The 15,453-nt window shown below is 40.5% G+C and overlaps 1 protein-coding gene across 6 annotated transcripts in view; it reads left to right on the top strand.

Annotated features, from left to right (window-relative positions):
* arhgef7.L (Rho guanine nucleotide exchange factor 7 L homeolog) overlaps positions 1-15,453 on the top strand; it is a 104,278-nt gene that overhangs the window by 46,335 nt on the left and 42,490 nt on the right. For all 6 annotated transcript variants that reach the window (XM_041582392.1, XM_041582393.1, XM_041582394.1 and 3 more), the window contains exons 7-8: positions 3,730-3,824; positions 4,509-4,604. In XM_041582392.1, coding sequence (XP_041438326.1) covers positions 3,730-3,824; positions 4,509-4,604 — 191 coding nt within the window. The remainder of the gene's footprint in view (positions 1-3,729; positions 3,825-4,508; positions 4,605-15,453) is intronic.

Raw genomic sequence — 15,453 nt, 5'->3', positions numbered from 1 at the left:
GTGTGGACAATAAATATGCACATTAGCAGTAAATCTGCAGCAGTGTCCTTCTGTTCTCAATTTTGTAAAGCTATAGTACTATATTTGGTGCCAGGACGGAGCACCAGTGGGACAGTCATAGGACTAGCTATACTCTCCACCGTGTATAAACCTACAGCTTGTGCTATTGTTGTTTGAATCAGTGCATTTCACTTATTTTTTCACTTTTCCCCTAAAAACCTGCAGGTAGAAAAATAATTTTAGGAACTTATTGGGAAATGATAAAAGGCTCATGTGTATGTGTCTAGGGCATTATGTTACATGGTGAAATTGCACCATTTATTAAATTCTGTAACCTATAAATTCAAAGAGCTAGTGTCCCCCAAACAGATTCACATGGCCTTAGAGAGATAGAGTTGGCTTAGAGGTCAGCAGTTCCGTTTTCAGCAGTGAATGAAGTGTCAAAAAGGAACAAAAATTCTCTTTTTCCTCTTTCCTCTCAGCGTAGACTGAAATGAATGGAAGCTTTCAAAGAATATGAACAGCATCTAGTGAACGCTCATAATAAAAGATCAAGGGGTTCCTGCATTGATTGTTTCATACTGCTGAAAGATACAGCAGCAGCAATATTTTTATCCGTTGATCTTTTTCATCCCTATGAGAGCAGTGCTTCCCAGGTGCAGCTCTGTTCCGGCTCTGTGGCCTGTGCAGGCACCCTAATGTAATGAACAGCTGTTCATGTATTGGCCCCTCATTTTTTATTGCTCTTACAGTAACTGCATAGTTTGGATTAATTTAGATTAGCAAAATCCAATGTTTAAAGGGAAATTCACATGAGAATATCACTGTTGGCATTATACTCATTACTACGCATTAATTTTAATGTAAAGTTAATTTTAAGACAATTTGCATTTGGTCTTCCTTTTTGTATTGCAACTGTGCTTTTTTTAAGGCTATTCTTTTACTTAAATGGTTTGTTCATGTTTGAGTTAACTTTTAATATGATGTAGAGAGTGATATTCTGAGACAATTTGCAGTTGTTTTTTTAATTTCTATTATTTGTGGTTTGAGTTCTTTAGCTTTTAATTCAGCAGCTGTCCAGTTTGCAGTTTCAGCCTAGATTACCCTAGCAACCATGCATTGATAATAATAACAGACTGGAATATGAATAAGAGATGGCCTAAATAGAAAGATGAGTAAAAAAAATAGTGCAATCTATTCGGCATGCAGCACCTCCTTGATAAAGAAACCTATGATTTTTATAGGAATGTGTCGGTATTGCTTTAAAGTTGTAAACTAAATACACAAGTAAACGAAACTTCTACACCAGGGTTTTACAAATAGCACCACCATCTTTGCTCACGTCTTTATTAACATTCAGCATTTCCAAAAGCCTTTAATCGCCAGAAGTTAATGTGAGGTTTAATCTTTTTGCAGACACAACATTTCTTTGGGATTACAGTGCTTTGATCTGCTTTAGTTTAAAGGAGAACTAAAGCTTAACTAAAGAAGTAGGCTAGAAATGTGTCTCCAAATATGACCCAGTAGCTCTCCATCTTCTTATCTGCTGATTCACTGCACATGCTCTGTGCTGCCGTCACTTACTGAGCTTAGGGGCCCACTCACAATATACAGTACACATAGAATATAAATGTCACATCAGCTTATTACAGGCAACCTCATTTTCTGCTTGATAATTTTCGATGACCCCTAAGCTTAGCTTCTCAACATCTGCTCAGAGCCCACTGAGCATGTGAGTGTCACAGACACTTTCCAAGATGGTGACCCCCTGTGACAAGTTTGAAGTTCTGTCTGAAATGAGGAGGGCCAAGTGTACTTTCAGTAAGCCGAGTTTTGCTGGAAAATTCGTTTTCTTTAGCCACGGTTCTGCTTAATAATGCATTAATGTAACAATCAAGTTATTAAAGGGTAATAATAAGGTGTCCAGCAATCTACAGCAAGTTAACTTCTAATTTGGTCCCAAACTCACATCTGTATAATAAGTCCTTTTCAAATTAATTTTTTTTTCTATTAAAGCATTCATAGCTGTAAGCTCATTTAAAAATCTCAGCTGTCAATCAAATATGGTCTGCCCCTCTTAGGCATAGAGGAGGAAACAAAATTCAAATAATTTATATAGTGTAATTAAAGTTCATTTGGCTTGAATAATGTCGTAAAATAGGATTTTGAATATTTTTTTTGGGGGACGGGTCACCTTTAAGAAATTCTGTTGTAAAGAATTGATGTAAACATTTTTTTCTTACACTGACTAGTAGCCTGGAGACTTGCTTATTAACCTTTTATGGGTACTATGGTTTGCCTCTCTCACTGTGATGCCATTAGGTTTCTTTATCTGTAGGCACTATTGGAGTATTAAGCTGCCATACACTTTAAGATCCATTGGTTTGGCAGGGTCTTTGCCTGATTTGGCCACCTACATGCAGGGCCAAATCAGGCTGATCCAATTGTTTGTCTCTAGGGTTGCCACCTTTTCTGTAAAAAAAGAATACCTTCCTTTTTCACTATTAATAACATTGGGTTCAGCCATCATTTTTACCATCCAGGCCGGTAAAATACCAGCCAGGTGGCAACCCTATTTCTCTCCCAGGTCACAAATGGGATCATAATGGACAACTATCTGCATGCCTGTTGTGAGAGCCAGCGATGCTCCTGCATGATGAGATTTTCAAACCTACTTGATATCTGGCAATCTTCAACTGACTTGTTCTGAAGGGGCCAAATCGGCACAAAAAAAATTAGTGTTTTAAAATTAATTTGAATATAATGTACCGTGGCCTTGCACTCGTAAAAGTTATGTGTTTGCTTCAGAAAGACTACTATCATTTATATAAATATGCTGCTGCGTAGCCATGGGGGCAGCCATTCTAGCTGAAAATGAGAAAAGGAACAGGCTACTTAGCAGATCCCAGAAAAGCTATGCAATATAATACAATACAATGGAAACACTACATGATATTTAAATTACTTGAAAACACTTTCATTTGTTGTTGTTACTGTTCCTTTAAAACTGATAGTGTAAGGCCAGTTTAAGGCGTAAATGAAGTGATTAAGAGAGTGTAATGCTACTAATGAAAGCACGGGCAATGCATATGTTTCCGTATCACATTAATGACCATGGGATGCGGACTTCGGACATTTTTTCACTCTCACCGGAGCCGTCCCGTGTGCCTGTGCTGTTATTCTTCACATCTTATGCTGTATAGCATAACCTTATTATAATCCACAAAAACCATGAATATCTTATAAATTATATCCTTATAAACGGTGACTAGTGATGTCATCAGTTATAATTGGTGAGTAGTGATGTCATTTCTGTCACATGACTCACTGAAACTTGTGTATTCTAATAAATAAAGTACCCCTTGTTGGAAAATATTCGAAGTAATCTTGGAGTTCCATGACATATATGTGCTTTTATATGGTCATGGAACTCCTCGGTAACTGATAATCTCTGTAAATTTTACAATAGGGATTACTTTATTCACTATATAAAGACTGTGTGAGAGAGTGCTGACTCATGCATTGCTCATCTGGTGCAGAAAGTGATGCTGGTTTTATTACACGTTTCATGGCTATAGAGGACATACAGTGTACTACCTGGGGTAGGTGGAACAACCTTTTACATTTGTTATGATTTGGGCATCTACAGTAATTTCATTATTTTCCTTTTCTGTTGCATAATTTGTATGTAATTTTCCATTTAACTTTTTCTTTTTTTGTTCTTCATAGGTGCTACAAAACATATTAGAAACAGAAAGTGAATACTCTAAAGAACTCCAGGAGATGCTTTCCAACTACCTACGACATTTGCAAACTAGTGAAAAGTATGTTTGTTTGTGTGCTTTAACAGCCTCAATTATGCAAATGTACTTAGTTCATCCTTTTGCTGACCCACACATAGATGTTCATTTTTGAGTTGTGACATGATATCTGTAATGGTTTGGAGTTGGTGTGTGTGGTATACATGCTTCGTTCATATTCATTTGTATTAGAGATTTCTGTAAATTGTTTATCTTTAGATGTATGACTAGGTGTATAAGTATATATAGTGTGAATTTAGCCCAAGCATAGGGGAGATTTATGAAGTGGAATGCAGGGTGCAAAGTGCAGCCATGTTCTTGCATATTCTGCTCCACTCTGCAATATAAACTATAGTAGTCTTTCCTAAGCAAACAGACCTTTTACCAGTGCAAGGCAGCAGTACATTATATTTTAATTTCTTTTAGATAATATTTTTTTGGTGTTACTGTTCCTTTAAATGCAGAAAGAATAACCAAACTTGTGGTTGTAGCACCCTCCCACTCCTTTTTTCTCTGCTGGGACTTATGTCTTTCAGGGCAGGTGCTAATTCCAGAGCTCCCTTGTGTTTATACACCTACTTTGCACCTTGCAAACGTATAGTCGCAAGACAAGTATCAAGTAGAATGTGTTGACATAAGTAACTTTGCAAACAGTGTGTACATGTATACAATAGGCCTTACTTAACAAATACTTTATTTTACTTTCAGATTAAGTCATACAAATATATCTTATTTAATTGGGAACCTGGAAGAGATATGTGCTTTTCAGCAGATGCTGGTACAATCATTAGAAGAATGCACCAAGTAAGTATTTCATGCCAAATGTTTTTCCTGCTTTTATTTATTTTCCTGACATTCTTGCATTTGGATTTTTGTATTGATAGTGTCTGAAATGCTTAGAGGTAGACGGCAATACATAGCTGCCAATAATTTCCATTTTTTTAAATTACAGAATCATTCCTGCGGACTTAATTGTCATTTTATATATGTGAGTCTGTGGGGGGCAGGCTAAATTTATGCTGTAGAGAAAAGGTCACATTATATGCCTATAATAAGCATAAGCCAAATAAATACAACTTGTATTGAAAATGTATAGGTTTTTTTCTTTCATCTAGATTTTTTTCTCATTAAAAATACTGAATGTTTATTAGTTTGTATTAACCTTAATACATTCCAAGGAAGTAGTAGTTTGTTTAGTTTAACACTTTTTTTGTGTTTTCACACATGCTTGTTGTTGGCTCTTTCTAATTTCCTGCAGAGAGAGAGAGAGAGAGAGAGAGAGATATATATAATATATATATATATATATATATAGTCCGTTCGTGGAGCGCACACCATAAGATAAATATCAGCCTGGGTGCCAGCCTAAATAAAAGCGATACGGTCCATCCAAAAGTGACGGCACTCACAGGAAAAAAGATTACAACAGTTCAATAAGGTGAAACCAAAAGGTTTATTGTGATCCAACGTTTCGGTTCCTTCTTGGAACCTTCGTCAGGGAAAGAAAACAGAACACAAACAAATCAGTGCAGGGTTTAAATGGTGTAAAATGGCGCCAAAATATGGTTGCTAGGATGCCTAGCAACGCGTGCACAGGGAAAGAAGTGTGCGCAATGGGTTAAAAACTGTATGGGGGGAAAAGGGCTAAGTAGATGGACCATCAGAGAAAGGCTGACACAAAAGAGCAATCCACCATTACAACCGCCGTGTACAAATGCAGAGAGCCGAAGTATCGGCTGTCCTTACCCGTCCTGCGATCTGTGAGTGGTGAACCGGAACTGCGCTGAGTTCCCGGCGCTTCAGTGAGCAGCAGCAGAGGCGCGTTGCCTAGCAACGCCAACGCTAAGTCCGTATCGGTACTATGCGCTGGCCCTTCAGTGGGGCTCTTAAGGCTGTCAGTGGCAGAATCCTCAATGCTATAGAAGCAAGTTACTAGGGGCCTCAGTGGGGGACACCGGCAGCTATTTAAAGCCAGCAGTGGCCCCACTATTCAGCCATACTAAAACAGACTGGCGATGACATAGGACTTATGGCACCTCTGGTCTGCGCTGGTTCACCTGGGTGCCGTATTCACATCACAGACTGGGGTACTGCAACATACTGGTAGGGCTGCCAACCTGGACAGGTTAAGGCAAAACGTGGTGTGGTTTTGTGGATATGTGCTCCAAGGTCGCCTGCGTGGGGTACTCCTGCTACCCGCACGATGGTTTAGGTGCCCAATATTTACCCCAATACATGCAAACAATAAGCACAGATGTGTCCTGTGCCAATAAAGGGGGGGAAAAAGGAATAGGGAAAGAGCGGAGGGCAAAGGAAGGAAACAGCAATGCTGCAACACCAACATACATATGTTGAGGAAAGTCAAATAAAGCACCCCAATGGGAGTGTCTCATTGAGGCCCCGAGGGGCCACAGTATCCAGTGTGAAGATCCATCTTGCTTCTCTACGGAGTAGAGCCTGGTCACGGTTCCCTCCTCTATCTAGGGGAGGCTGACAGTCAATTATCATACACCTAAAAGTGGGTAGTGTGTGTCCTTTCAGCAAGAAATGCTTGGCCACAGGTTGGAGAGCCTTCCCCTCTCTTAAAGCCTTACTGATGGCAGATCTATGGTTGCCTATCCTCTCTTTGAAGGTTGTTCTTGTTTTGCCCACATAATATAGACCACAGGGGCAGGTAATGATATAAACTACAAAAGATGAATTACAACTCAATCTATGCATGATTTTAAACCTTTTCCCCGTATGTGGATGGGGAAAGTCAGAGCCTGTCATGAGACATCTGCAGGTCACGCAGTCTGGGCATTTGTAGCATCCCAATTTCTTCTTTTGGGATAGCCAGTCTGTATCTGTATTGGCAGGCCTCAGGAAATCAGTGCGCATCAATTGGTCTCTCAGGCTTCGGTCTCTCCTATATCCCATGATAGGCTTTGGTGCCTGGTATAGGGACAGCGATTCGTCCATGTTGAGCATCGGCCAGTGCTTAATCACACTAGCTGTCAGTTGTCGGGATGCTGCTGTGTAGGTGGTTGTGAAAATCATTGGATGAGGGGGGCTCTGTGTACGTTGTTTTTTAACTAATAAATCCGATTGAGAACATGTCAAGGCTCTTTCGAGTTGTCTGCAGAGTAATTCATCCGAATATCCTCTCTCCAGGAACCTATTGAACATTTCACGTAACTGGATCGTAGCAGTTTCTCTTGAGCTGTTGTTTCTAATTACCCTAAGAAATTGTGAATAGGGTATGCCCCTTATGGTGGCAGGAGGGTGGTTACTCCCAGCATGTAATACCGAGTTTCGATCTGTCGGTTTTCTGAATAATCTGGTTCCTAGCTGCGATCCTGTAAAGAAAATATTTAAGTCCAAAAAATCAATATTGTCATTGTCAGAGTTCAAGGTTAGCTTAATCGGGCTATCCAGTTCATTAAGCTGTTGATGAAAAGATAATAGTGTATCTTTGGTATCAGTCCATATCAGGAAGAGGTCATCTATATAGCGGAAGTACATAAGGATTTCTTTTCCTAGTCTTGGGCATATGTGGGCAGTTTCGTATTCCAGCATAAAGATGTTGGCGTAAGAGGGCGCGAGCGCACTACCCATCGCGGTCCCAGAGGTTTGTAAGTAGAAGGATTTCTCGAATCTAAAGAAATTTCTCGTGAGGGTTAATTCCAACAATTGTAAGAGAAAGTCAATAGGCACTTGGTGTGTATGTGAGGCTAATAAGGCCTTCCTGCATGCCGCAATTCCCTGATCGTGAGGTATAACCGTATACAGGCTCTTGACATCCATGGTAACTAGTAAGCTGTGAGGAGGAATATTTTGTAGTTCATCCAGTTTCCTGATGACATGGCTAGAATCTTGTGTGTAGGATGGCATCAATTTGACTAGCGGCTGTAGGTGATGGTCAACAAATGTAGCAACAGATTGATATAGGGAGCCGACTGCAGAAATAATCGGTCTGCCAGGTGGTGAGGAGAGAGACTTATGCACCTTGGGTAGTGTGTAGATGATGGGCGTACGAGGGTATTCTGTGATAAGATAGCTGTATACATTCTGATCAATCCAACCCGCATTTCTGGCCATGGTTAAAACATCATCTAATTCATGCTTAAACTTTAGAGTGGGATCTCCAGTCAGAGGTCTGTATGTAGTATTGTCTGCTAATTGGCCTAGAAGTTCAGTTCTGTAGTATGTATAGTCCAACAGGACTATAGCGCCCCCCTTGTCTGCTGGTCTAATGACTAGATTTTCGTCATCCTTAAGGGTTTTGATAGCTTGACGCTCCAGTGGGGAGAGATTATTATGCACCCTGTAGTTGCCTTTAGTTTGTTTAATATCACTACTTATGATATTACTAAAGGTACGTATGGCCGCAGGAGTATTTGGTGGCTCAAAGTTACTCTTACTTTTGAATTTTGGTGTGACCTGTTCGGGTGTGCCCCTAAAGTGCTCTTTTAATTTCAATTTCCTTTGAAATCTATGTATATCAATAAATAGATCAAGGGGATCAGGTGTGTTACTGGGGACAAAAGATAGGCCCTTAGACAGTAGTGTGATTTCACCAGGGGTCATGATGTGTCTGCTCAGATTAAACACTATGTTCTCTTGTTTCTGGGGGGTTTTCCCTTTATGTTTGCGGCCTCCCCGTCTGGTGTGTCCCCTCCTCCTGTTCCTTTGTCCTTCCCTTTTTTCGAACGTGTATTGACCCCTAAAAAAGGTCTTGCAGTGCTAGTGTCAGGTACTGTGTCTGAATCTGTCGACTGATCGGAACTATCAACCGTAAGTAAGGTCCTTGGTAGTCGTCTCCTTCTAAAGGGGGTTCTGTGATTTTCTGACCTTAATCCCAGTAACCACCCATATACACGCTTTGATTTGTAGTCATCAGATACTTTCTTAAGTTTATTTTGTTTGAAATTTGTCAAGTCTAGTTGGTATTTGTCGGTAGCTGTCTTAAGTTTGCCCAACCAGTCGGCTACATTGTCAGTTTTAAGTGTATCTAAATATAGATCTTCCAATTTCCTGATCTCCTCCCTTATACAGATTAGTTCCTTGCCTACTTGTTCAACTACTAGTAATATCAAGTCAAATGAACATTTATTTAAGATGCCGCACCATTTGCCACAAAATTCTGGGTTACTACGGCCAATGGTAGGAATATTACTAATTCTGAATCCTCGTGGGATAAGTCTTTGGCGATGATAGTTAGACAAGTAGATGCCGTGCAGTTTTAAATCAAGTTCTTTCTTCCTTAGTGCAATCAGTTCATGATAAATATCAATGTTTGTTTTACTCACTGCAATATCCAAAGGAGTTTCTGCGAAGAGTATCCTGTCCACATCCTGTGTTGAGAACGTGAAGTCAGTGTTGGTCTCAATATCAAGTATATGCTGTGTGTAGTCATCTGCCATATCTAGGATTAGGTAGATCGGTATAGTTCAGTGTGGTGGCAGTCGGTGTTTCAGATGTAGAGTGTCCCAGGCCATGCAGTTTCCAATATTCCTGGATCCCGGACCCAAAAATGGCCAATACCCTCAATAAACCGAATTTTTCATAGAAGAAACTTCTTATCATGGGGGAGCCCCCTTGTACGAAAAAGCTGGGTGCAAACCATAGAGCAATCCAAAAGGATTGGTCTGTATACTGTCCGTTCGTGGAGCGCACACCATAAGATAAATATCAGCCTGGGTGCCAGCCTAAATAAAAGCGATACGGTCCATCCAAAAGTGACGGCACTCACAGGAAAAAAGATTACAACAGTTCAATAAGGTGAAACCAAAAGGTTTATTGTGATCCAACGTTTCGGTTCCTTCTTGGAACCTTCGTCAGGGAAAGACGAAGGTTCCAAGAAGGAACCGAAACGTTGGATCACAATAAACCTTTTGGTTTCACCTTATTGAACTGTTGTAATCTTTTTTCCTGTGAGTGCCGTCACTTTTGGATGGACCGTATCGCTTTTATTTAGGCTGGCACCCAGGCTGATATTTATCTTATGGTGTGCGCTCCACGAACGGACAGTATACAGACCAATCCTTTTGGATTGCTCTATGGTTTGCACCCAGCTTTTTCGTACAAGGGGGCTCCCCCATGATAAGAAGTTTCTTCTATGAAAAATTCGGTTTATTGAGGGTATTGGCCATTTTTGGGTCCGGGATCCAGGAATATTGGAAACTGCATGGCCTGGGACACTCTACATCTGAAACACCGACTGCCACCACACTGAACTATACCGATCTACCTAATCCTAGATATGGCAGATGACTACACACAGCATATACTTGATATTGAGACCAACACTGACTTCACGTTCTCAACACAGGATGTGGACAGGATACTCTTCGCAGAAACTCCTTTGGATATTGCAGTGAGTAAAACAAACATTGATATTTATCATGAACTGATTGCACTAAGGAAGAAAGAACTTGATTTAAAACTGCACGGCATCTACTTGTCTAACTATCATCGCCAAAGACTTATCCCACGAGGATTCAGAATTAGTAATATTCCTACCATTGGCCGTAGTAACCCAGAATTTTGTGGCAAATGGTGCGGCATCTTAAATAAATGTTCATTTGACTTGATATTACTAGTAGTTGAACAAGTAGGCAAGGAACTAATCTGTATAAGGGAGGAGATCAGGAAATTGGAAGATCTATATTTAGATACACTTAAAACTGACAATGTAGCCGACTGGTTGGGCAAACTTAAGACAGCTACCGACAAATACCAACTAGACTTGACAAATTTCAAACAAAATAAACTTAAGAAAGTATCTGATGACTACAAATCAAAGCGTGTATATGGGTGGTTACTGGGATTAAGGTCAGAAAATCACAGAACCCCCTTTAGAAGGAGACGACTACCAAGGACCTTACTTACGGTTGATAGTTCCGATCAGTCGACAGATTCAGACACAGTACCTGACACTAGCACTGCAAGACCTTTTTTAGGGGTCAATACACGTTCGAAAAAAGGGAAGGACAAAGGAACAGGAGGAGGGGACACACCAGACGGGGAGGCCGCAAACATAAAGGGAAAACCCCCCAGAAACAAGAGAACATAGTGTTTAATCTGAGCAGACACATCATGACCCCTGGTGAAATCACACTACTGTCTAAGGGCCTATCTTTTGTCCCCAGTAACACACCTGATCCCCTTGATCTATTTATTGATATACATAGATTTCAAAGGAAATTGAAATTAAAAGAGCACTTTAGGGGCACACCCGAACAGGTCACACCAAAATTCAAAAGTAAGAGTAACTTTGAGCCACCAAATACTCCTGCGGCCATACGTACCTTTAGTAATATCATAAGTAGTGATATTAAACAAACTAAAGGCAACTACAGGGTGCATAATAATCTCTCCCCACTGGAGCGTCAAGCTATCAAAACCCTTAAGGATGACGAAAATCTAGTCATTAGACCAGCAGACAAGGGGGGCGCTATAGTCCTGTTGGACTATACATACTACAGAACTGAACTTCTAGGCCAATTAGCAGACAATACTACATACAGACCTCTGACTGGAGATCCCACTCTAAAGTTTAAGCATGAATTAGATGATGTTTTAACCATGGCCAGAAATGCGGGTTGGATTGATCAGAATGTATACAGCTATCTTATCACAGAATACCCTCGTACGCCCATCATCTACACACTACCCAAGGTGCATAAGTCTCTCTCCTCACCACCTGGCAGACCGATTATTTCTGCAGTCGGCTCCCTATATCAATCTGTTGCTACATTTGTTGACCATCACCTACAGCCGCTAGTCAAATTGATGCCATCCTACACACAAGATTCTAGCCATGTCATCAGGAAACTGGATGAACTACAAAATATTCCTCCTCACAGCTTACTAGTTACCATGGATGTCAAGAGCCTGTATACGGTTATACCTCACGATCAGGGAATTGCGGCATGCAGGAAGGCCTTATTAGCCTCACATACACACCAAGTGCCTATTGACTTTCTCTTACAATTGTTGGAATTAACCCTCACGAGAAATTTCTTTAGATTCGAGAAATCCTTCTACTTACAAACCTCTGGGACCGCGATGGGTAGTGCGCTCGCGCCCTCTTACGCCAACATCTTTATGCTGGAATACGAAACTGCCCACATATGCCCAAGACTAGGAAAAGAAATCCTTATGTACTTCCGCTATATAGATGACCTCTTCCTGATATGGACTGATACCAAAGATACACTATTATCTTTTCATCAACAGCTTAATGAACTGGATAGCCCGATTAAGCTAACCTTGAACTCTGACAATGACAATATTGATTTTTTGGACTTAAATATTTTCTTTACAGGATCGCAGCTAGGAACCAGATTATTCAGAAAACCGACAGATCGAAACTCGGTATTACATGCTGGGAGTAACCACCCTCCTGCCACCATAAGGGGCATACCCTATTCACAATTTCTTAGGGTAATTAGAAACAACAGCTCAAGAGAAACTGCTACGATCCAGTTACGTGAAATGTTCAATAGGTTCCTGGAGAGAGGATATTCGGATGAATTACTCTGCAGACAACTCGAAAGAGCCTTGACATGTTCTCAATCGGATTTATTAGTTAAAAAACAACGTACACAGAGCCCCCCTCATCCAATGATTTTCACAACCACCTACACAGCAGCATCCCGACAACTGACAGCTAGTGTGATTAAGCACTGGCCGATGCTCAACATGGACGAATCGCTGTCCCTATACCAGGCACCAAAGCCTATCATGGGATATAGGAGAGACCGAAGCCTGAGAGACCAATTGATGCGCACTGATTTCCTGAGGCCTGCCAATACAGATACAGACTGGCTATCCCAAAAGAAGAAATTGGGATGCTACAAATGCCCAGACTGCGTGACCTGCAGATGTCTCATGACAGGCTCTGACTTTCCCCATCCACATACGGGGAAAAGGTTTAAAATCATGCATAGATTGAGTTGTAATTCATCTTTTGTAGTTTATATCATTACCTGCCCCTGTGGTCTATATTATGTGGGCAAAACAAGAACAACCTTCAAAGAGAGGATAGGCAACCATAGATCTGCCATCAGTAAGGCTTTAAGAGAGGGGAAGGCTCTCCAACCTGTGGCCAAGCATTTCTTGCTGAAAGGACACACACTACCCACTTTTAGGTGTATGATAATTGACTGTCAGCCTCCCCTAGATAGAGGAGGGAACCGTGACCAGGCTCTACTCCGTAGAGAAGCAAGATGGATCTTCACACTGGATACTGTGGCCCCTCGGGGCCTCAATGAGACACTCCCATTGGGGTGCTTTATTTGACTTTCCTCAACATATGTATGTTGGTGTTGCAGCATTGCTGTTTCCTTCCTTTGCCCTCCGCTCTTTCCCTATTCCTTTTTCCCCCCCTTTATTGGCACAGGACACATCTGTGCTTATTGTTTGCATGTATTGGGGTAAATATTGGGCACCTAAACCATCGTGCGGGTAGCAGGAGTACCCCACGCAGGCGACCTTGGAGCACATATCCACAAAACCACACCACGTTTTGCCTTAACCTGTCCAGGTTGGCAGCCCTACCAGTATGTTGCAGTACCCCAGTCTGTGATGTGAATACGGCACCCAGGTGAACCAGCGCAGACCAGAGGTGCCATAAGTCCTATGTCATCGCCAGTCTGTTTTAGTATGGCTGAATAGTGGGGCCACTGCTGGCTTTAAATAGCTGCCGGTGTCCCCCACTGAGGCCCCTAGTAACTTGCTTCTATAGCATTGAGGATTCTGCCACTGACAGCCTTAAGAGCCCCACTGAAGGGCCAGCGCATAGTACCGATACGGACTTAGCGTTGGCGTTGCTAGGCAACGCGCCTCTGCTGCTGCTCACTGAAGCGCCGGGAACTCAGCGCAGTTCCGGTTCACCACTCACAGATCGCAGGACGGGTAAGGACAGCCGATACTTCGGCTCTCTGCATTTGTACACGGCGGTTGTAATGGTGGATTGCTCTTTTGTGTCAGCCTTTCTCTGATGGTCCATCTACTTAGCCCTTTGCCCCCCATACAGTTTTTAACCCATTGCGCACACTTCTTTCCCTGTGCACGCGTTGCTAGGCATCCTAGCAACCATATTTTGGCGCCATTTTACACCATTTAAACCCTGCACTGATTTGTTTGTGTTCTGTTTTCTTTCCCTGACGAAGGTTCCAAGAAGGAACCGAAACGTTGGATCACAATAAACCTTTTGGTTTCACCTTATTGAACTGTTGTAATCTTTTTTCCTGTGAGTGCCGTCACTTTTGGATGGACTATATATATATATATATATATAATATATATATATATATATATATATATATATATATATATATATATATATATATATATATATATATATATATATATATATATATATATATATATTTATATATAATATTTTTTTTGATTGATTGTGGGGGATATAAATTGTAGTATGTTAAAGAGTATTATGTTGAAGACAATTAGTTACAAAGTATGTTCAAATATATGCCAACTACAGAGAAAAATATAGAAAAAAAAATATTAAGCAGCTCCATCTTGTGGTGTCTTGTTGCTGCAACACCCTCCTGTTTGTTTAGTGTGCCTGAAATGTTAGTGCAGTGTATGTTTTTAGTATCCGCCCTTTTCTATTGTCTTCTGCTAGCAGAATTGGTTAGCAATTTGAACAAAACGGCAGACAACAAAGCAAATGGAAGAGACCTTGGGGCTGTTATTTTGCAAAATATAAAATAAAATCAGAAATACAATATAGGAAGTATATAGATTTATAGCTACTGGTTAAAATAGTTGCTCTATCATTGCTCATTGTCCTTTTGCATCTGAAGTATAGTATCATCATATAGTTCATCCCAATCACCACTATCATAAACTCTTGGTTCTATTCTATTTGCCAGTGCTCAATTATACAGAATTGTTAGATGATGTTAGAATTAGTTGGAATTGCTGTTACCAGGTTAATTGGGATGGGGTTGCTGCAAGAAAGTTGCTTAGTATGCTCTCCTCATCTATGCTTTTTTTTAATGTGTCGTTTGATGCTGAAATGTATTGATCCAGAGTTATTTTTTGTAGCCATTAGTTTTCAGTTGCCTCCTCTACTGGTGGCTGCCTTTGGTTGCTGACTATATTTTTTTGTTTGCATACAAACAGTCCAATATACCCTGAATGTAATACAAAGTAGACTTGTGCCAGAGACAGCACCCCAATTAAAGCTACTACAGTCTGTGCTTCTATATATATATATATATATATGTATATGTATATGTATATGTATATGTATATGTATATGTATATGTATATGTATATGTATATGTATATGTATATGTATATGTATATGTATATGTATATATATATATAATATATACACACCCACTTTTTGCACTCTGCACAGAACATTGTTAGTGACCCCTTAGTAGTGAAGAAGAATGAGAAAGGCAGAGAATAGACAGCAGAGCAATATCAACAGCAGCACATATGTGTAACTCCTAGATGATAGCAGAATATATACGGAGAAGACATTATAGTTGTTGTAAGTGTAAGCAAGGTGCAAATCTAATGCGTCAGAGTGAAGCAAACAGTTAATTGGTTATTGGTTAATTGGTTTATAAGGCCTTGCTAAATGTATTTGTGTGCATGTGTTATTCAGTTGCTATTTATATTT

Source organism: Xenopus laevis, chromosome 2L (assembly GCF_017654675.1).
Source record: "Xenopus laevis strain J_2021 chromosome 2L, Xenopus_laevis_v10.1, whole genome shotgun sequence".
Taxonomy (NCBI): domain Eukaryota; kingdom Metazoa; phylum Chordata; class Amphibia; order Anura; family Pipidae; genus Xenopus; species Xenopus laevis.
The sequence above is the reverse complement of the archived record's forward strand: the minus strand, read 5'-3'. Positions and strand labels throughout refer to the sequence as shown.